Source organism: Jaculus jaculus, chromosome 8, assembly GCF_020740685.1.
Source record: "Jaculus jaculus isolate mJacJac1 chromosome 8, mJacJac1.mat.Y.cur, whole genome shotgun sequence".
Taxonomy (NCBI): domain Eukaryota; kingdom Metazoa; phylum Chordata; class Mammalia; order Rodentia; family Dipodidae; genus Jaculus; species Jaculus jaculus.
In genome coordinates, this window is record NC_059109.1 from 128,117,794 (window position 1) to 128,140,249 (window position 22,456).

Genomic DNA, 22,456 nt, shown 5'->3' on the forward strand with positions numbered 1-22,456 from the left:
TCTGTTAGCTTTGTGGTTATGGCCAATCATTAATGTTTGGCATGGTACACTGGTTTTTCACCTATAGGGAGCTTAGTAAAGGTCTTTCAAAGCTAAGTTTCTCATATGGAGGCTTTTTTAAAGAAAGTTGTAACAGTAATAAACACGGTAAGTGAATTTGGTTTAACATGTGAAGATGTGTGCGGACTCCGTGACCAGGCTCTGTGTGACCAGGGTGTGGCGAGAGGGGACACCTGAGGTCCAGTAGGAGTGCTCCAGGCTGTCCTCTCATGCTCGCCTCAGCTGGCCCAGGAGGCCCAGGGGTCAGCCAGGGCACAGCTGTGTCTGTAAAGAGCCAGGAGCAATCCCACAAGGCTCAGCAGGGCCTGTGGCTGTGGCCTCCATCACATATACCTGGTTTTGTGTTATTAAAATGGAAAACAAGGGCTGGGGATGGCTTAGTGGTCAAGGCATTTGCCTGCAAAGCCTAAGGACCCCAGTTTGATTCCCCAGAACCTACGTTAGCTAGATGCACAAGGGGCACACACACCTGGAGTTTGTTTGCAGTGGCTGGAGGCCCTGGTGCACCTCTCTCTTTCTCTCTCCCTATTTCTATGTCAAATAAATAAATAAAAATATTTTAAAATGGAGGACAAATCTCAGCTCAGTGTGTGAAGCAAAACAGGCCACGGGCTGGATGAGGCTCGAAGCGCCGATCCTGAACCTGCGGCAAGCTGCGGGACAGGAAAGGAACAGAGCCGCGGGTGGCCATGTCCTCTTGGGTCCCCTCACCTTGCCAGCTGTGCTCCATGGGGAAGTGCCGGGTCTCTTCGAACGCTCTGCTCATGACGGGCCCCTTGAGCAGCGCGTGGATGGAGTCCACCTGGGCAGCAAGAAGTTCCTGTGAGTGTGGCCCCAGGGCCTCCAAGCAGGGACCTGTGTCACCCGTGGCACCCCAGCCCTGACCCCAGGGGGACGGGAGGAACCCGAAGCACCCACGGGATGGGCCACACGTCCCACCTGGTTGAAGAGATGCTCCAGGCAGCCATGAAGCTTGTCCTGCTTGTCGGACGGAATGCGCATGTCACAGGGCAGCTCGTCCCCTGGAGGGGGGAGGGGCCACAACGTGAGCTCGGCTCGCTCCTTCCCAACCACTTTCTCAAGAAGGCATCGTGGCTACAAAGCCCCAGACCCACGGGGTCTCATGGGCCTTGGGCTGGCTGAGTCACTGGGCAAAGCACTCAACCCCTGTGAGCCTCAGTTTCCTCCTCTGCAAGAAGAGCCATAGGCAGTGAATGAAGGAAGCCTTGCACGAGCGGAAGGCAGGTGATGGCCTCCGTTCTGCAAAGGCATGGCTTCAGAGCCAGGGCAGGGGCTGGTGTCCACCTGGCCCCCCAATTTGATTCCCCTTTTGGTTTTTCAGTCACGGTAGTACTATAGCCTAGCTTGGTCTAGAACTCACTGTGTAGCTGAGGCTGACCTGGAACTTGAGGCAGTCCTACCTCGACCTCCTAAATGCTGGGATTACAGGCGTGAACCTGAGCAGCCAGCCAGCGGGTCCCCTTAAACCAGCTGCCTCACACGAGCACCTTTCCCAGAGTCACCTGTCTCATGTACTGAAATATTTATCTCAAGTTCAGCAATGTCTTCCGTGTTCTTTGCACTTTTCCCCCTTCTGTTAAATTGACACAGAATTCAAGTTAAATTTTTATGCACAGACGTCAGTGGAAGGACACAGGGCTGTGGGAACAGGAGTGACAGCCCGAGATCTGGGAAGCCAGGGAACTGCCACCCAGACCCCTCACGTGACTTCTCAGTGTTGAGGTTCATGGAGGCATTCTATTCCCTCCTTCCTTCCTCCCTTCCTCCCTTCATCTTTCCTTGCAGTACTGGGGATGGAATCCAGGACCTCACATATGCTAGGCAAGCACTCCACCACGGAGCTATTGCCACAGCACAAAATGCACTTTTAAAATATCTGAAGTAAATAAGCCTGGCGTGATCTAATGTGTAAAACACTGCTGATGTCGACCCCGCCTCCATCTGCCCACTTGCACACCTGTGGCACACACACTTGCCGATGACCTCCAAATACTAGCAACGGTCAGTGCTGGGCATAAAGAGACTGTAGTTTCCAGGCATCTCTTTTACCTTCCCCATGCTGTCTGGCCTTTAGTGAGAACTCACATGGCCTGGGGGATATCAGAGCAGTCTCTACAGCCACACTGCACTGCCGTGCGTGTGTGTGTGTGTGTGTGTGTGTGTGTGTGTGTGTGTGTGTGTGTTCATTTGTGCCATATCCCTGGCACTGGCGAGGGTTGATCTGGGTTTCCACGGCAGCTGCACTCTCAGCACTCACGCCCACTGGGCGTCAAGGAGCGTGGTGAGACCCTAGGGAAACAGTCTGCAGGCCTCCGCACCCCAAGCCACGCTCACCTGATCCCATCTCATCACTGCCCAGGTAGGAACTGTTGCTCCTCACGCTTGTGTAGGACAGGACTGAGTCTCGATTGCTGTTACACTCGCTGCAACGAATAAGGGGAGACGCCAGTCACCCCTCAGCTCCCCTCCATCTGCACCCCCACACACAACCACGTCCTGGAGTGCGGACAAAAGCCCTCAGGTGGACACCCAGCTAGAGACAGGACAAGGCGAGTGGGCCCAGCCAGTGCCTCCTGTCCAGCCTCAGCTCAGAAACGCAGGGCAGGAAGAGAACAGCGAGCCTGCCTCACGCGGGTGTCATACTGTCCGGCGTTCCTACACTCGGTGTCACCACTGCGCAGTGTCCCCAAGGCTCCGGAGGACCTCACTCTTCCTGCAGGACAGCCTTGCCCTGGTCACACCTGCCCCCCAGGACCCAGCCAGGGGGAAGAAAGAACAAGAAGCCCCGGCAGCCACAGCTTCTGACGAAGGGGGATTAGAGGCCCAGAAGTGGAGACATGTGCATGGAAACAGCCCGAACAAACGCCATGAAAGCTCGGCACAGGGACCAGACACAAAGGGTGTACAGATCAGGAGGGCTGGCAACCTTGTCCCCACAAATCTTAAGGGTTCTGGTTTTGTCCCCAAACTAAAGCACTTTTGAGACCAACTCTGATCCTGGGGTCAGACTCTAGGTGGCTTCCTGCTAGAGGCCTCTGCTTCTCTGGTGGGGAGTGACACAACCTGGACCGTCACAAGAACACTGGGGTTTGCCTTAGGCCACTAATTAAGACTCTACTGATCTCGTCAGAATTAACACAACCAGCGCAAACCTCGTTCCCTCCTCTCTGAGTTAGGCTGCCACTCCACAGATGGAGCTTTCCACGGAAGCCAAAACACACCACAGAACCCCGAACCTCTTTTTTGTCTTCTATACTTGTGCACCAGTATGGTACCTATGGCTCTAAGAGATGAGCTGGGGCAGAGGAGGTAAGGGGGCATTCTGGAATGTGCTCTGCGGGGTTCACAAGTGCCCACCCATCACAGTATTAGCGGCACGCCCTGGATCCCAGTGCATCTTGGGAAATGTCACATGGTCCTGACTTTCCCACAGGTCTGAGCTCAACTGTTCTGCAGCTTGACACCAGGGCGGCTCTTCCAGTCACACGCACCTGTAGGAGTCACGGTAGCTCATGGTGTCGTGGCCTGAGTCCTCCTGGTCCTCCTCAGATACTTTGAAGCAGACTTTCTTGATGCCCCCGTGGTCAGCCCTGTCCACCTCGCTCTCCTCACTGACCAGCGGGGAAGATGAGCTGTCCTCAGCCAAGGGAGGGTCACAGGGCCCAGCCGAGGTGGGCTCGGTGATGGTGGACAGCAACCTATGGAAGTAAAGATCGTGAGGTGAAGATGCTCAGGTCCGCCATCACTGCCACACAGGGGCCCGGGGAGGCCTCGGCCTCACGTCTGACCCCAGTAGAGGGAGCTGCCCAGGGCCCTCGGTTCCTCTCTTGGAAGACCTACCAGTGATCTCATGGGTGTCCAGTCACACCCCTGCTGTGCAAGGCTGGCACCTCCATTTTAAGCCAAGATCACCCTCACCACACACAGGCCGGGAATGTGGGAGAGCCCAGATGGCAGCCCCTTAGCCCGCCCAGGTACGCTGGCCTGCCTACACCTATAAAGTCAGCACTTGGGAGGCGGAGGCTCGAGAATCAGTAGTTCAAATCCAGCCTCTGCCTCTTCCTTCTTCTGCTCCCCACACACGCTGCCTCACCATTTATTTGTGAAAGAAACAGATTACCTGCTATGTAGAACCACTTGTGACTGGCTTGAGCCAAATACATCCCCAATATGTTACTTGGCCACCTCTGTCCCCTTCCTGTGGCTAAGCAACAAACCCAGAGTTGTCACTAGCCAGGACCGGCAGAATCTGCATTGCCCCACTGCCCTACAGCAGAAGGGACATCATGTCCGGTGGCCACTCCTACTACGGTGTTAAAGTCACACGGGGAATCTTGGAGGTGGGGCGCTGTAACCTCACTAGGGGCGGCTCCTTGGAGCACATTCTCCATCAGGAGCTGTGCTGCCCCCGGGGACACCTGGCACAATCTGAAAACACTTACAGTTGTCACACATGAAGAGGGGCTGCCCCTGGCACCTAGTGGGTGGAGGCCAGGCATGCTGCTAACAGTCTGTGACGCAGAACTGCCACCCTGGACAGTGGCTCCTGACGCTCCTGGCTGGGAGCCCCGCCCGCCCCAGGCCCCGGGCCCCAGGCCCCGGGCCGGGCCTCACCTGTTAATCTGGGTGACATATTGCTTCATCTCCTTGAGGGCCACGTCCAGCTTGGTGAAGAGCTGCAAGTAGGCGTCCTGGATCTCACGGTCTTCCTGCTTCAGCAGGAAGCTCAGGCCCCGGTCCTCCTGGCTCAAGGTGCCATTGGCTGGCCCGAATCTAGTGTCACTGAGACTCTGGCCCTGGGGGTCCCCGTCTGCAGCAGGTGGGCACCTCCAGGACGGGGCAGCCATGGTGGTGATACAGTGCTGGGTGTAGGACATGGGGTTCAGGTGGCCTACAGCGCAAGGGGACAGCTCACTCAGAACAGCCTGACACACGCCCTTCGGGCAGAGGGCGCCAAACCCACTTCAAGCATTCCAATGAGAACCTGTCCCCCTTTCAATACAAACCCTAACCCTAACCCACGAAGAAGGTTTCCATTTTGGTGTTAACATACTTCTAGCCACTGTGGTCTTTTTACCTGCCTGGAGAACAGACCTGACGACAGCCAGATTCTACCATGAGGGTCAGAAAACCTGACTAGACAGTGATGCAGAAAGATAGACACCTGGGTCCCTGAATGGCATGGACCCTCCACTTCCCACCCCCCTAGACTGTGGCCTTCAGAGACCTTTGTTTCGTACAATTTCTAACACGTAGGTACCTTGTTCCGGGTCAAGGCCGATGAGGGAGGGCTTGCGACCAAATCGGATGCTGAAGGACCTGCCCACCGAGGGGGTGGTCTTAGGGTAGGACACTTCCATGAGGTTGATGTGACAGTTGGTGGGGCAGAAGTCCAAGCCACTCAGAGGATGGGGTTCCAGGGACGCCTGCTTGAAGGGGGGGCTGACCCTGCTCTTCAGCTGGGCTGCAAACTGAGAGGTGGGAACACGGCCGTGAAGGAGGGGCCAGAGGACCTCGGGCCACCCCTGGAACCTACGTTTTCCTGGCCTAGGCCAAGCATCCCAGAATTGGACAAAATGCAAGAGCTGTGAATGAAGAATCGGGTCCCTGTACTGAGTCCCAGCTGCAGGGACAGCCCGGTGTAAGCTACGGCCATTTCAATGGCTCTACCTGAGCTACCTTAGAAACTATGTCACTGGACCCTTCGGGCAGGGTCACTTCCCCGTCCTATAGAACCTGGAGCAGGGCGAGGCAAGAGACCCAAGCCAGGAAGAGTTCTCACTGAGTCGGCTTTGGATGCTGCACTTAAAGCTATACTCATGGGGCCATCTGGCCACCAAAGGCAGAAGGCCTGGACAGTGAAGCCGACACTGGACGACTACTCCTGTGGGATCTGCCCAGGCACCTGGATACGCCTCACACTCCCCATGACCGCACCCGTAAAGTGGCCCTGGGTTTAAGCGGGCTCCGTGCACAGCCAAAGCCTCCCCGGTGGAGACTGGGGGCACAGGGCGTACCTCCCGGTATCGAGCGATTCTCTGGCCGATGCCCTCCAGCTTGGTGTCGCAGATGTTGCGGAACTCAAAGTGGGGCATGGTGACGATGGCGCTGCTCTGGGCCATGAGCCGCCCACAGTTCTGCACAAAGACACTGTCATCGGCGGCAAAGGCCTCAAGGATCTGCAGAGCACAGACAGCCAATGAGCCTGGCCCCTGAGGAGACCTGTGGAAACCCTGGTATTTTTCTACAACACCCCCAGGAAGGCAGGACCGTGACCAGTCCAGTTGTGGAGGTGGGTGAACTGAGCAAAATGGAGCCATCCCCAATCTCACGGCCAGGGAGTACTGAAGACAAGGGCCAGATGCCGCTGCTCGGAGTTTAGGATCGGCGGCCCCGACCCAGGAGCCAGGCCAACAGGGTGAGGTGGGGCCGGGCATGGAGGGCAGTGCCAGGGCTGGCAGAGCCTAGGCAGAGGTGGGCCTGGAGCAGGACTAAGGGGAGAGCAGGGCTCGAAGTGAGGTCACTGGGGGTGGGCAGGGGCAGGGCGGGGTCGGGACCCCAGTTAGTGGGAGCAGGGTGTGGTGGAGACCTTGGCGGTGAGTCCAAAGCAGCCGCGGGGCTCCACGATCTTCTCGAGCACGTGACACTTGACGCCTGCCGTGCTCGAGTACTCATACAGCACGCCGTGCTCCACGTGCACGTTGTCCACCGTCAGGCTGACCAGAGCGCTGTCCTCCCGCAGGCTCAGCTGGGGTCCCAGAGACAGCAGGGGCAGGGCTGGAAGCCAAACGGGCAGAGGACCACTGAGCAGGGCATCGTGGCCCTGCAGCTGGGCTCTGCGCCCTGCACCCCTGACTGCCTGCGTCAAGTCTACGCTGAAACCCCCATTTGTCGGCCGGCCTGCCACCACCCAGCCCGGCCCGGCCCAGAGAAGCCCTTCCCAGAGTCAGGCGCCTGCCCACGCGCTCCGTCTGGTTCTACGGGCGGCAGGACCCAGTATGGGGCGGGTGGGGGAGCTTGGATCGTTGTTTCATCTACAAACGGAGGAAGACATTCTCTTGCTCAAGTGCCAGGGCCCCAGAGGGTAAGACCAGAAGAGAGGGAAGAAGGCTAGAGAAGCACCGCCTGCACTGAACCAGACCTTACTTGACGCCCCTCCGCCCTCGGATTTTAGTTTGCCAAGCCCACGCCGTCAGGCGATCCTGTTCCAGAAAGGGCTGGCTTATTCTGGGCACAGAGGGTGCCTCTGGGGAGGAGACATCTGCGTGAAGGGAGGAGCGCTGGTAAGAAGCACTCCAGGGGAAGAGTGGCCCCTGGTGGCCTCCAGGGGAGGGAGGGGGAAAGTGATGGGTGGCACTGGAGAGCCAAGCTGGGCCGGACCCCGGGAGCCTAGGGAGTCTTGGAGGTCGTGGCCAGGACTTTCTTTGTCTTTGGCCAGAGCAGGGAGGAAGCAGCCAGAAGGTTCTGGTCAGCCCATAGTAGAGGGGGCAAGTCGGAGAAGGGGGTGCAGCAGACTGCCGTAACAGTAACTGATGAAAGACAGCGGCAGGGTGTCATCGATGAGAGTGGGAGGAAGTTAGTGGACGGGTGTCCCTTGTGGGGATGAGTCAGGACCAGAGAGAAAAAAAGAACTAAATGAAAGGCTGAAGAGAGATCATGGAGAGAAGGATGGGCTTCCGGAAAGGCCAAGTTCACATTAAGTCTATGATGTGGATCAAACAGCCCACAGAGGAGACAATCACCTGGCGAGAGGCATTCTGGGGGCTCAGGGCCAAAGGTGGCTGCAGTGGTGTGGTGACCACAGGATGTCATGGCAGATAGAATAGCGGCCTCCAGAATATCAGCCTTCCTCATCCCAGAACCCGTAAGCGTGTCATTGGCCTCACCAGGAGGGCTCCGGTGGCTGAGCAGTCAGCTCATAAGTGAGTCAGCGATGAACAGACAGGACCAGTATTACAGGGTCCTCAGTGGGTCACAAGGAGGTGGACTCAGAAGGATGGTGAAGGAGGGGGGACTTAGCCAACAAGGTGAAGCCATCAGCAACCGAGTCACGAGTCAAGGAGAATGGGAAGCTTTTAGAAGGACTCGTGATGGCCCCTGCAGTTCCAGAGCCTGGGGACACCTTGGTTTGAGCCCAGTAAGCTGCATTTCTGGAGCTGCGAGGCTACCAACATGTCACTAAAGCCCCAGGTGTGACGCAGGGCTGAGTGTGACACAAGGCCACATCCCTGGGGACTAAAGACCACAGCCATCAATGCCCTTCCTCCAGGAGCTCCTCCCATTCCCAATCTCCTTACCAGGGTCGGGCTGGTCATCCTCCCGCGTGCCTTCACTGCCGGGGTCATCGCCAGGGGCCTCCTGGCTGGCCCGTGCCTGGTGGGCATCCTCATGGGTATGGTACACCCACTGGTACAGGCCCTGGAAGGAGCCACAGTAAGCAGGACAGTCCCACAGTGTCCAGCCAGACAGGGCAGGCCGGGACAGACACCTCTTTAGTTCCCTAGCTCAAGACTTAAGCCTGTTCATGATGCCATCAAGGTGTCGCTCTGGAGGCTTCCTGGGGAACCTCTGGCCATACTCAGCTCTCAGTGTACAATGTATACACCAGACATGGGCCAGCAGACTTAGAAAACGCTAGTCAGAGACTAGCAGACACCTCGTCGCTCCTGAATCCCCAAGGCTAATACACGTGCGTGCGCCCTAGCAGGTGCTCAGTGAACACGTGGTGAGAGAACCGAGGGAGTGTCTATCATCTCGGCCGGGACCCAGGCCCCTCGCCACACAGTGACCCGGACGGTGGCCACCACCTACGCTGCATGGCAGTCACCACGTACTAACGGGACGTACAACACACCCGTGTGGAAGAGGGACTCCTCACAGCAGGGAAAACCCAGTCCAAGCGGGGTCGTGACCCAGCCTGCACCCTACAAGAAGAGAGGGTGCCTCCCACCCCGCATGTCTGGGTGCTCACCAGGGCCTCCTCCCGGCGGCTGCGAAAGGCCTGAAAGTGCTCCAGGACCTCGAGGGCGCCACCGTTTGCGACGCTGTTGCCATTGACCTTCAGGATGCACTGGCCGGCGCACAGCCCTGCAGCCGCAGCCTCAGAACCTGGGGGACAAGAGGAGGGCTTAAGCAGGGCCAGAGCAGGGTAGACGTGGGCAAGGGACCAGATGAGTGACGTCCCCACCCCTGGCACACACCTAGGTGCCACCATATGTTCTCTGGCTGGCCCGGGAGGGGAGCTAGCATTCCCATTATGCAGAAGGGGAAACTGAGACCTGAGGAAGAGGCAGCTAGCCCGGGGCTGCTTCTCTCTCTGAGCCTCCTGTCCTTCAGGAATGAAGCAGACCCTTGACATAATGGATCACCACCAGGCCCACGTGGCCGAGGAACATGGGCTGAGAGCAGCAACATGGCCCTCAGGGCATCAGCAAGAAGCCAGGGCAAAACCAAGCTACCAGACTCCAAGTATGTCCTTTTCAACTCCATCCACTGGTAGGCCTTGGCCATGGGATTTTGTGCGGTTGACATGAAAAGTCTGGAAATGCAAACAAGTGCCCAGCAACTCCGGCCTGGGGAGATGTGCAGGCTGGGTCGGCACCATGACAAACACAGGTCCCTAGGGGGTTCAACAGCCAGCCCCGGCTCTGTCCCCAACCTCGGCCATGCCGCTTCACCTCTCTGGGCCTAATCTCCTTGTCTAAGAAGTGGGAACGCCAGTAGGGCTCCAGAAATACAAGAAGTAAAGACATGGTGTGGTGGTTTGATTCAGGTGTCCCCCATAAACTTAGGTGTTCTGGATGTTAGGGTCCCCAGCTGATGGTAATTGGAAATTAAAGCCTCCTGGAGGCGGTGTATTGTTGGAGGCAGGCTTATGGGTGTTATAGCCAGCTCCCCCTTGCTAGTGTTTGGCACACTCTCCTGTTGGTATTGTCCACCTGATGTTGGCCAGGGGGTGATGTCCACCCTCTGCTCATGCCATCGTTTTCCCCTGCCATTGTGGAGCTTCACCTCGAGCATGTAAGCCAAAATAAACCTCTTTTTGTCCCACAAGCTGCTCTTGGTTAGGTGATTTCTACCAGCAATGCAAACCTGACTGCAACACACAGGGAATAGTTAATTGGTCTGCCTAATGCTCCAGTTTGGGCCCAGACTGGCCCATTTTGTCAAAGGCCAGGTCCCCAGCTTGGTGCTACTGGGAGACTGGAAACTTTAAGAAATGGGGTGTGGAGGAAGGTCTTAGTCACTGGAGTGCATCCTTGAAGGGGACCACGGGAGCTCAGTCACTTCTTCCTTGTTCTCTGCCCAGCGTGCAGCAGGTGGGTTTGCCTGGCACTCCTGCCATCATGTGTCACCACAGACCCACAGCAATGGGTCTGTCTGGAGCCATGGCCACAATGAACCTTTCCTCTTTCTAAGTTTATCATCTCGGGTATTTCATCACAGAAAGGAAAAGCTACTGGAACATCCAGGTACCCTGTGACTGACCGTAAACTCCCCAGTGGCTATTCTCATGCAGGTCCCCTTGCCTGGCTCCCTGACACCTGGGTTAGGAGAAGCCTTAGTGTTTCTTTCTTTTTCTGTTTTTTTTTTATTTTTGGTTTTTCGAGGTAGGGTTTCACTCTAGTCCAGGCTGACCTGGAATGCACTATGTAGTCTCAGGGTGGCCTCTAAGTCACAGTGATCCTCCTACCTCTGCCTCCTGAGTGCTGGGATTAAAGGCATGCGCCACCACACCTGGCTCTTTTTTTTTTAACAATTTTTAAAATATTTTTATTTGCAAGCAGAGAAAGAGAGAGAGAGAAGGGGCACTCCAGGGCCTTCAGCCACTGCAAACAAACTCCAGGTGCATGTGCCACTTTGTGCATCTGGCTTTATATGGGTATTAGGGAATCGAACTCTAGTCATTAAGCTCTGCAGGCAAGTGCCTTAACTGCTGAGCCACCTCTCCAACCTAAGCCTTGGTGTCCTAAGAGGCCATTCCACCAACAGGAGACAGTATCACCCTCATAGGATGCCAACGGCACATCTTCCCCAGGGCTGACAACCAAAAATGTCTGCGAACTTTGCCAGGACTCCCTGGAGAGGGGAAAAATGCTACCAGTCAAAATCCATTCAGGAGCTGGGCGTGGTGGCGCACGCCTTTAATCCCAGCACTTGGGAGGCAGAGGTAGGAGGATCGCCATGAGTTCAAGGCCACCCTGAGACTCCATAGTGAATTCCAGGTCAGCCTGGGCTAGAGTGAGACCCTACCTTGAAAAAGGAAAAAAAAAAAAAAAAAAAAAAAACAACAACAAAAAATCCATTCAGGATACATAAAGTACAAACCCACTGTAAAATGCTGTCAAGTCCTCATTAGCCTTGTCAGCATGTGCTTCATCACTGGATGGACATAGAACACAGAGCTCCAAGCTGATAGGGCTGACAAAGCTCAGAGGTTAACAGGGCGCCCAGCAGGCGGAGGTGGCACACACCTTTAATCCCAGCACTCGGGAAGCCTAGGTAGGGGGATCGCTGTGAGTATGAGGTCACCCTGAGACTACAGAGTGAATTCCAGGTCAGCCTGAGCTATAGTGAGATCCTACCTCAAAAAAAAAAAGGGGGGGTGGGGGGGGTCAGCCAGCATCACAGCTCTCCTTGGCCTCCTCCAAATGGAGCAATGCCTTAAAAAGCACACAGAGGCCTCACACTAGTGGCCCTGGGGCTCCATATGGTCACAGAAGTGGTTTTGTGGCACTCCACGCCACCTGGCTGGGGCATACCCAGCCCTTCTGCATGGGAGGCATGCCTTCCTTCCCCGTGTCTCAGCCTCCATCACCCCCCAAGGTTTCCACTTGGTCTCTGTCCCACCCGCAGCGGGCACAACAAGGTCTTGGCTTCCAGCCAGGGAGACGAGTGCTTGTGGCCTGCGGCCAGGTGTGGCAAGAAACTTCCACCACACGCAGCCTGGCCCCAAAGAGGCTCTGGCCACCAGGCTCTCACTCACCTCTGCCCACAGCATAGACACACGGCGGGGTGGCTCCGCGGATCTGGAAGGACAAGGCCTCTGGGTGGTCAAGGACTTTGATGGTCCTGGGCAGGCACAAGAGCAGAGACAGGCCGTGAGGAAAAGCAACAAGGCGCCTGGTAACCTGGATGTTGGGGCACGAGACCAGAGGAGCCCCTGCCTCCGAGGCCCCGGGGAACTCAGCCTGAAGTGATAAAGAGACCCCAAAAGTAGAGAGCAGTGGCATCCACCCCAGCCCACGCCAACGAGTCTTCCTCCTACACCTCCTGTCCTGAGAGTCCAGCACCTCAGCTCCACAGCTGATTCAACAGTGGCAGTGAGGAGCCGCAGGCCATCCTGAGGGTCGCACTCCACCGAGGCAGATGGGGGGCATCTGCGGGGGTAGCAGGTGCTGCTCACCCTGGGCTTCCAGGCAACTGTCTGCCTTTCTGCCTCAGTCACGTCCCCGCAGCAGGCTGCGCAGACAACCCTCCCTCGCCCTCCTGTCTGGAACAGCCACCCTGAGAGCCCGTGCCCACAGCCCAGGTGCTGCCAGAACCTTCAGCGGGTATGGTCCACGGTGACTTCTACTTACACATGGGAACCCAACCTTGTCTGTCATCTTTCCTCTAAATCTGCTCGCCTTTGCACTGAAATAATTGCCTTCAAAATGTTCCACTGTTGCCCATTCTCTCTCTCTCTTTCTCTCTGCCTCTTTCTCTGTCACTCTCAAATAAATAAATAAAAATAAACAAAAAAAATTATTTTAAAAGGGCTGGAGGGATGGCTTAGCAGTTAAGTGCTTGCCTGTGAAGCCTGAGGACCCCGGTTCGAGGCTCAATTCCCCAGGACCCACGTTAGCCAGATGCACAAGGGGGCGCATGCATCTGGAGTTCATTTGCAGTGACCGGAGGCCCTGACGTGCCCATTCTCTCTCTCTCTCTCTCTCTCTCTCTCTCTCTCTCTCTCTGCCTCTTTCTCTGTCTGTCGCTCTCAAATAAATAAATAAAAATAAACAAAAATTTTAAAAAAAATGTTCTACTGTGCTCAATAGTTCACTTGCCTCAAATAACAAGGATCCATAGCACCAAAGGCAGGATTTTAATATAGTTTTTTTTAATATTTTATTTATTTATTTGAGAGAGAGTGAGAATGGCCATGCCAGGGCCTCTAGCCACTACAAACAAACTCCAGGTGCATACACCCCCTTGTGTATCTGGCTTAAGTGGCTACTGGGGAATCGAACCTGAGTCCTTAGGCTTCACAGGCAAGTACCTTAACCACAAAGCCATCTCTTTAGCCTCAAAGGTGGAATTTTGAAATACAAGTATGTGTCTGTACCTATGCCTTCTACCCCACAAGCTGAGCCACCCCCCACCCAAGTGCCTCCACCTTCCACCTCTGACTGGTCCCCACCTGCAGCCAGAAGAACCACCTGCCTCCACCGGAACCAGGGGCCTTCCACAGGGCCTTACTATAGGCAGAGGGAGCCGCACAGCCCGGCCCCACAGCCTCACTGACTTCATCGCCCACCCCTCTTCTCACCCACTCTACTCCAGCCCCCACATAGCCGCCCTGCTCTCCCAACATGCCCCAAAACAGCCCGACCCCAGGGCCTATGCACTGCACAGCCCTCACCTCCCCCATCAACTCCTTCCGATTCTCACCCTGGCCCTCAGTGACATCTTTCTGGCCACCCTTCCTTTGAGCACTCCAGCTCCTTCTGGTCTCAAGTACCCACTGGCACCTGGCTTAACACCGCTGTCTTGGTGAGCACCTGTCATGTGTTTCTGGCTCTGTCCCCAAGTCCAGCTGAGGTCTGTGAACAGTGGTACTGTCCCCACCCCAAAAAGGCTGAATCCCCAGAACCTGAGGTGTCCTTCACACACTGTCCTCACCGTTAGGTGAAGGAAAGTACCAGCCCCACATTGTGACCTCTGCAATATGCCTGCCCAGGGGAACCCTGGGGACACTCACTCTTTGGCCTTGGTGGCCACCAGGAGGCGCAGTGGGCGGCGGGAGCAGAAGGACTGGTTGAGGATGGTCTCCACCTCTGAGAAGGGCCGGAGAAACACCAGGTCCTCATTGATGGAGATGATCTTCCGCCCAGCCTGTAGCCCAGCCATCTAGGGGGACAGAAAAGGACACATCCTTCCTATTCCCTAAGGACTCTGGAATGTTCTGAAAGCCTGGTGTAGGCCCTAATGACCCAGCTCTGAGGTGAACGTCAGGGGTATGTGAACCCAAGCCGGTAGAGGTGAGAGTGGGTAGTGCCCGGGGAGAAAGGACTGGGGGCAGACTCTGCCATGAGGGCACAAGACATCACTGGGGCAGCCACTCTGTGACTATGAAGATGGGGCCAAGGATGTCAAAGACACAGTAGCCTGTCCCAAGTCTCCAGGCACCCCTCCAGCCCTGGGCTCTGGCCATAAGGCTCTGGCATGTGGAAGCCTTCTGACCACCTGCAAAAAGGTAGGTGTGGGCCCTCCCCGGCTCCTCCACATCCCTCCCCTGGCAACAGCTGAAAGTGCCTGCCAGTCTCCTGCCCCCAGGCCTCCCACGCCCCGTGGCCAAGACACCTTCCCAGAGAGCCATAATTGTTTGGGATTCAGAACCTTCTGCTGCCCCACCCACAGCTGCCAGCAGGGGGCGGCGGTGGGACAGCTAGGAGCACAGTTACTCTGTCCAGCTCCCCCAGTATCTCAAGACAAGGAGTTGTGGACTCAGTTTCCCCAATGTGGACCACGAGAGGGACAGAACCAGATGATGTTTCAGAACCTGCTGAGTTGGCCTGCCTCAGGGACATGGAAACACCCGGCTAGGGCACACCTGGCCTGTGTGGTCCCCTGTGGCCTCACCTCAGCCAGCGAGCCCCTCTGCACAGACTTCACCACGACGGCCTTGCTCTTCTCCTCGATGTCGAAGCCATAGTCCTCCTCCTGGGGCAGGATCTGAGGGCCCAAGACCGAGACCCCCCGTGAGGGCACAGAACCTGCTCTCCTGGGCGGCTGCCAATCGCAGCCTGCCTCCTCTCCCCGCAGCCCGAGGACGGTCTTTCCTCTGCGCCACCATCGCCCCTCTGCTGGCCCGCTGCACACGACGGAAGAAAGTGGCCCCCGGGGCGTGTGACCACCAGAAACTTCAGGCAGAAAGGAAATCTGAGAGGAGTGGCCCTCCCCATGGCAGGATGGCAGATGTGCCAGGAGGTGAGCTGGGGTTCCGAGAGGATGCTGGGATGTGCGCACATTCACACGGTGGCATTCACCGAACGGCTGCCTGCTCTGAGCACCGCATGCCCTCTGCGAGCTGGGATGCCACTCAACAAGCCCAGCCATGCCCTGCTTGTCAGCTCAACTGTGAGGGAAGGAACGGAGGACAACGGCAGTGTGCAGTGGGGATACCCAAGCTGTGTGCCAGGAAAGGGGAGCTGTGCACCACGAGAAGGGACGGGAGAGGGGACTCTGAGCTGTGTGTCAGGAGAGGGGACACCCGGGTTGAGTGAAAGAAATGAGGAGAGTGTCCTAAAGAATGGGTAAGGTTGGGCTAGTGAGATGGTTTGGCAGTTAAGGCACTTGCCTGAGAAACCGAAGGACTCAGGTTCAATTCCCCAGGATCCACATAAACCAGATGCACAAGGAGGTACAAGCATCTGGAGTTTGTTTGCAGTGGCTAGAGGCCCTGGCGTGCCCATTCTCTTTCTCTTTCTAACTCTTTCTCTCTCTCTCTCTCTCTCTCTCTCTCTCTCTCTCTCTCTCTCTCTCATGTCTGGGAACATTGCTCCTACCAGCAGCCGCTTTGCCAGAATGTTCTCCAGCAGCTTGAAGTCGTTGCGGAGCTGTCTGTTCTTGCCGCTTGTCCCCTCCATCTCCTCGTCGGCGTGGAAGCGGAAGTACTGGGCCTCGTCCTTGAACTCGCTCTTCTCCAGAACTGCACAGACACGCAGCGTGTGGTCAGGGACATGTGGCGGTGGCCCGGCGGCCCTGGTCAACCACTGGCCACAGGCTGGAGCAGCCCTGAACGAGTTTGGCTGGGCAGAGATAGTCCTGTACTCAATGGAATCCTACTTCACACAGACATCTTGCTTTGCAGCTCCTCATGAGGAATCTGCGCTCACTCCATGGGAAAGATGCCATAAGCCAGAACCACGCGGGACGAGAGCTGAAGGGAGCCGTGGGGCAGAGCAGAAATCCCCCTGAGACTGTGCTACAGACAAGAAATGATCATGTGGTATCACCCCCCACACACACACACACATATACACAAAGGTGCTGGGAAACCCGACTTGGTGGCTGGGTCTCAAGTTGCCCAGGCTGGCCTCATTCTCCTGATATGGCTGAGGCTGGCCCTGAACTTCACATTCTCCTCCTGCCTCAGCCTCCTAAATTGCTAGTATTTTAAGCATGCATCGGCATACCTGGCCCAAAATGGGCTTGTTTGGTGGGGGGGGGGGTGCCAAATTGCTGGGATCGCTACCTCACACTACACAGCAGCAAGCTCCTGGCATTGTGGACCTAAACGTGAATTGCTAAGCTGGAGCTACTGTGGAATTCAAATGACATGTACTTCTTTAGCTTTCTTTTCTATTTGTTTCACATTTTTGCAGCACCAGGTATGGAATGCAGAGCCTCCTGCATGCTAGGCAAATGGTTAGCCTCAGCCTTCTGTTTACTTTTCACTTTGGGACACGGTCTCACTAAGTGACCCACAGTGGCCTGGAACTCACTGTCACCCTGACAGCCCTTCAGTTTACTACCACAGCTGGAATTATAGGCTAGTACCACCTGCTCCAGCTGAAATATAGAATGCCTCCCCTGTGGGAGAAAGGAGTCCCCATGCAGGAAAGCACCAGGCTAATCTTTGGACTTGCACCCAATACCAGCTACCTAAGCAGATGGTACAGTCCAAGACACCAGCAATTCCTAAGACCAGCAAGTCTGGGAGGTGTCCAACCTTTTGACATTGTCACATGACATCTACGGATGTGTTGAGCCTCATTCATAACTACCGTGGAATGTATGTGGGCCATAGACTGCGCATCCCAGATGGAAGGGATCAAAAACTCTTAAGAAATCAGCCAGAAAAGGCTGAGGAAGCCGTCCATAAACAGACGAAAGACAACAGGAAATTAATAGATGGGAAACCTGAAGGGCTGTGCAGGCAAAAGGGAACGGCAGCCTCTCGAGCTACCAGCAAGAGCCACTGTGAGAAGCTTCCTGCCAGGGACTGGCCAGCCAAGGCTCAGCAGGCTGATTCTGGCCACTCTCTCCCTAGAAATAAAGTTTTATTGGGAGCTGCCACCCATTTGTGTAGTGTCATCTGTGGCCACTTTTAAGCCGCACTGGGAAAAGTTGGATAACTTTCAGAGTTTCACAGAGACGGGGAGGCCGAGAAAGCCTAGGTTTCTATGACGCAGCTGGGACACCAGGTGACAAGCCAGGAAGAGGAGCACAAAGGAGCAGCAGGGGCTCTGAACCTGGGTTCACAAGTGACATACACACCCAGGACACGGGGGGGGGGGGGGCTGCAGCTTCCAGCAGAAGTTCAGTCACTCTGGACGAGCCAGGGGTGCTGTGACCATTGTAAAGTTGGGGAGACTGAGGCCCGGAGAGGCTGAACAAATTGCCTAAAGCCGCAGAGCCGCAGGCAGGGTTCCCCAGCAGAGGGGGAAACAGGGACCCGGAAGGGGAAACGAGATTCAGTGGGGCCCTGGGACAAGCGGAGCCAGCCGCCTTAGCTGGAGACTTCCCGCTATCCCTGGGAAAAGGCCTCTTCCACATTTAGGGGCTGAACAGGAAGGAGCGGGAGTCTCCTCTGCCTACCAGACTCTCCTCTAGCTGCGTGAGAGCAGCCACTTTCGCTCTACCTCCGTTACCTCCAGACACAAATTACTACTTTCTCCAGAGCCAGCGAGCCAGGCTCTGGGCCAGCTCGCTTCGCTTTCCCTGTAAACACAGAATTAGAAGGTTCCAGAAGAGGAGGAAGGACCTAGTGGTTGTGTCTCTATTTCAATGCCCAAGAAAATAGCCTGGGGACTCTCAGGCCAGGTGAGGTCCCGCTTCTCACTCAGTTAGGGCCGATGGTCAGGCTTTGAAGAGTACACAGACCTGGGTCCAAATCCCTTTACCACCTCCATGCCCTTTACCCACTCTGAGCCTCAGTCGCCTCCTCTATAGGGAGCCTAAGAGCACCAGGTGTCAGGATGACGGTGAGGAGGCACCTGTGTGCCTCGGTTTCCTTGTCTGCCTAACTGATGGCTGGACCAACTTTCCGGGTCCCTCCCTGGGGATACCGGGGCTCAGTGCAGATGTGGCAGAGAGTGACACAGGGGTGCGAGGGTAGGGACCACGCCTTTCCTCCACTGTCAACCTCACCCTATGCCACAGCCACAACCCCGGTTTGGGCCCTTTCCTATTTTAGCCAATGTTTGCGTCCGTGGCAGGGCACAAGGGAGCGGTGTACCCTGCAATTTCCCTCCCTGAAGTGCCCCAGGGCGTCAGAGCTGTCTGAGAGGTCCCCCTCCCTGCAGAGTGTCCCCAGACAGCAGCCTTCCTGGAACACAGCTCCGTGGACAATAATTACCCTCACCCACAAATGCAGGGTTTGGCCAGCTGGCAGGCGGCAGGGCCGGCCCCGTCACTGTCAGAGGGCCCGCGTGGCTTCCAGAAAAGAGTGACTTGGGTAGGTGGGTGGGCCCATCCTAGCCACCTCAGTTGGAAAAACACAGCAGGAGGGAGACTTGACCCCAGGGACATGCTGGGCTCAGGGGACACCAAGGCCTCTAGAGGAAAACAGGGAAACTGAGGCCACGGGGGCGGGGGGGAGCACAACTTAACAGGGGTCCACTGAAGCCGACCTAGAGGCAGACCAAGGCCTCTTTTTCTAAATAAAAGATTTACTGGAGCCCAGCCATGTCACTTTTGTCATGGCCTTGTGCCCAACTGGTTTGTGCTTTGAAGGCAGAGGAGAGTGGCTGTGGCGGCCTGGCCTTCCCGGAGCAAGTTCACGAACGCTGAGTGACAGCCATGAAGGAGAGACCAGGGCTGCAGTGTCCCAAGGAGCCCCAGGCCCGCTCTCCTGAGGGGACCACAAGCTTCTGCACCAGCACCAAGGTCCAAGTCACAGCACCCACCCCCACCCATCAACACAGGAGACACGCTCAGATTCTGTGTGACACACAAGGGCGTGTGCATGTGCACACACACCGTGCCGAGCTCCCAAGGGCCTGCTGGAACCAATCCGTTCACCACTCTGTCTCCCGGCCCGGCACCCATCACATGCGACATGCGCAGGGACACACGGTTTTCCCAAGGAAAGCAAGCGGGAAGGAGGGGCAGTGAGCAGCCCTGGGCTGAGGGGGACCGGGCCCTGAGCTGTCGAGGCACGGAGGTTCAAATGACGCAAAGGGTAGGCTGAGGCAGGAAGGCGAGTGGCATTCAAAGCCCCGAGGAATGTTTTAGAAGAGGCCTGGGATTACCGTGGTGCATGAAGCCATTGTTGCACAGACCCACGCCGAGCGCCACCGCCTCCTCCCGCGTCTGACAGTCCCCCTGGAACGGACCAAGAAGGAGGGGGTTAGGCGTGACGATGACAGGCCCACCGCCCTTGGGAGACGCAAACTCTCTGGGGGGGCAGAGGTTTTGTTATTTTTGATTTATTGTGGTACCCCACAATAAATCATGTTTATGTTTATGACGACTTTTTGGCACGTGCACGTATGTAGTATATGTGGTGTGGTTGTGCATAGTGTGGTAACGCCATGAGGCCCCAGGCGAACACGGTGTGTCCCCAGCTCCATCACTCATCTGTGGGTTTCTTTAAGACAGCCTCTCAGTGATTCCAGAGCCTACCGTGTCTTCAAGGCCCGGCAACTCTGCGGTCTCTGGTCTCTGCCCCAAAAGGACTGGGGTTGTAGGCATGCATGGCTAACTCCCAGCTATTTGCTTGGGTGCTGGGGAATCAAACTCAGGCAGTCTCAGACCCTCGTACGTAATAAACTCCAAGAGAATTACTCTGTTGTATGGTGACAGATATCAGGAAGGAAATGCAGAGCTGGCGAGGAGCAGCCACTGCTAGTTGCCAGTAAAGCAACCTTTCCTGGTTTCTCCCTAATAACAAAGCCCTCACCCACCTCCCAGCATTCCTAAACTCTAAAGGTGGTCAATGAGAGACCAGCCAAAACCACCAGCAGGGGCGCTTTGGCAAACAACCGTTGTCCACGGCCTGTTCTCGCTCTTCCTCCTATGGGGAATAAAGATGCAATGGCCGGAGCCCCTGCAATCCTTCTAGATCGCATCGTGACCTGAATGGAACACAGTGAGGCTGGCAGAGCAGGAAAACACAGAGCGCAGTCCCTAAAGACATCATGAGACTGCCCTAGCTGACCCGGGCCACCAATCTCTGTGCTGCGCCCATGTAAGAAACACACCCCAATGTGTTTGGCTGCTGTAGCTGTGTCCCCTGCTATCAGAAATAAAGCTCCACGGCTCACTGACCTGGCTGCACTGCTGAGGGGCCAGGGAAGGCCCTGAGCACAGGAGGCCGCACTCCAGCCACCGGACACACGCCAGCAAGCACACTGAGCAGCTCCCGTCGGGGCTGCGGCGGCTCCTGAACCCGAGACCAGGCAGGCGTTAGGATAGGGGAGGGCTCGTCCCCACCGACGCCAGTGAGATCACAGACTGTCCAGGGAGACACTTGCTCCCATACGTCTACACATGTGACCACTAGTGAGGTCACTCACCTCTTAACTTGGGCTTTGTGGTCCTTACAATTGAAAACATGGCAGACTGGTGTCATCGGGACCGAGGGGCCCAGCTCGCCCCAGGGTCACCGGGACAGCTAGGGCAGTCTCATGATGTCTTTAGGGACTGCGCTCTGTGTTTTCCTGCTCTGCCAGCCTCACTGTGTTCCATTCAGGTCACGATGCGATCTAGAAGGATTGCAGGGGCTCCGGCCATTGCATCTTTATTCCCCATAGGAGGAAGAGCGAGAACAGGCCATGGACAATGGTTGTTTGCCAAAGTGCCCCTGCTGGTGGTTTTGGCTGGTCTCTCATTGAGTGACTTTGAGTGGACAGGAGTGGCCAGCGTGCCAGGCTCCTGCTTGTTCTACTGGTGACACTGAGATGACAACCCTAGAACTAAACCCATCCTAAGTGGAGGAGCACAGATGTTTGGGATTGAGCCCCCCAACAGTGGGTCCTATGGGTGGCACCCCTCAGTACCAGCTTCTCTGAGCTTCTCCTGGCAACCCGGCACAGGTCTCAACAGGTCATCTTCCCTGCTGGCCCCAAATAAACCAGGATGCTTGTTTCTGGCAAGCCAAACCTTCCCTGTAACCCAAACAATCTCGGACTTGAGATCCTCCTGCCTCAGCTTCCCAAGCGCTGGGATGACGAACATTCCCCACTGCGCTGGGTCTGCGACCTCAACACCCTCCAGGTCAGCCCGTGAGCTGGGCAGGGAGGGGCTGAAATTTCAGCGGAACAGGGCCGACATAGTAAGCCGGGCTCAGGGGCAGCTGGGTCGGAATACAGGGCGGTTAGCAGGGCTGCCTCCAGCAGGCTTGGGGACAGGTGCAGGGGCTTTGGGGACACAGGGGCAGGCTGACTGCCACAGCGTGCACATTGGGGAAAGGCCTCCAGACACCTCCAGCCAGGCCTGTCACTCCAACAAGCGGCCAGAGGGTGGCAAAAGGGATTCTTGGCCAAGGGGACACAATAAACCCAGGGAGAGGCCGGGGCACCTTGGTTTCTGTGTGTGCTGTAAGACCCTGGCCAGGCGGCTGCAAAGAGGCCAGTGGTGGGAGGGGGCAAGCCCGGGGACAGGGGCACATTTGGAGCAGCCGCCCCTGCGGTGGGGACCCAGGGCAGAGACAGCCCACCCATGTGGCCACTGCTGGGTACTCAGCCTGGGAGGCCCCAGCCGGCATCTGGAAGCCACCTGGATTCCAGAGTCGCAGACCTGGGGCCCCAGGCTGCCCTGTCCCCAGAGGAGCCTGGTCGCAGTCAGGGGAACTCCTCTGTTCTCAACATTGGCCCAGATTCACATGACAGGCCCTGAGTGCTCCACCTGAGCAGCCACTGGCGGGGGTATCCTGTCCCTTCCAGGGGAGGCACTGGACTCCAAGGTACATGCAACCTCTTCATTGCTTCATGGCCCCCAAGGTCCACTGTGCTCTGGTCACCAGGCCACTGCCCACCCATGGGGAAACACAGTACCCTAGTCCCTGATGGGACAAAAAAAAAAAAAAAAGAGGGTGGAAGAAAGAGAGGGGGAGGGGAAGGAAGGGAAGGGGAGAGGAGGGGAGGGGAGGGAAGGGGAGGAGAGGGGAAGATAGAGCGAGAGGGCCATGTGCACTAACTTCCAGTCCTCCCCAGAGAGCTCCGTG

At 56.5% G+C, this 22,456-nt stretch overlaps 1 protein-coding gene across 1 annotated transcript in view; it reads right to left on the reverse strand.

The window, feature by feature from the left end:
- Prex1 (phosphatidylinositol-3,4,5-trisphosphate dependent Rac exchange factor 1) overlaps positions 1–22,456 on the reverse strand; it is a 172,034-nt gene that overhangs the window by 13,822 nt on the left and 135,756 nt on the right. The window contains exons 15-29 of the mRNA XM_004663808.2: positions 19,542–19,614; positions 15,852–15,994; positions 14,926–15,018; positions 14,045–14,193; positions 12,068–12,153; positions 9,053–9,189; positions 8,379–8,499; positions 6,671–6,858; positions 6,099–6,260; positions 5,342–5,552; positions 4,696–4,972; positions 3,573–3,779; positions 2,416–2,504; positions 1,000–1,082; positions 772–862 (exon numbers count right to left, since the gene is read on the reverse strand). Coding sequence (XP_004663865.2) covers positions 772–862; positions 1,000–1,082; positions 2,416–2,504; positions 3,573–3,779; positions 4,696–4,972; positions 5,342–5,552; positions 6,099–6,260; positions 6,671–6,858; positions 8,379–8,499; positions 9,053–9,189; positions 12,068–12,153; positions 14,045–14,193; positions 14,926–15,018; positions 15,852–15,994; positions 19,542–19,614 — 2,110 coding nt within the window. The remainder of the gene's footprint in view (positions 1–771; positions 863–999; positions 1,083–2,415; positions 2,505–3,572; positions 3,780–4,695; positions 4,973–5,341; positions 5,553–6,098; positions 6,261–6,670; positions 6,859–8,378; positions 8,500–9,052; positions 9,190–12,067; positions 12,154–14,044; positions 14,194–14,925; positions 15,019–15,851; positions 15,995–19,541; positions 19,615–22,456) is intronic.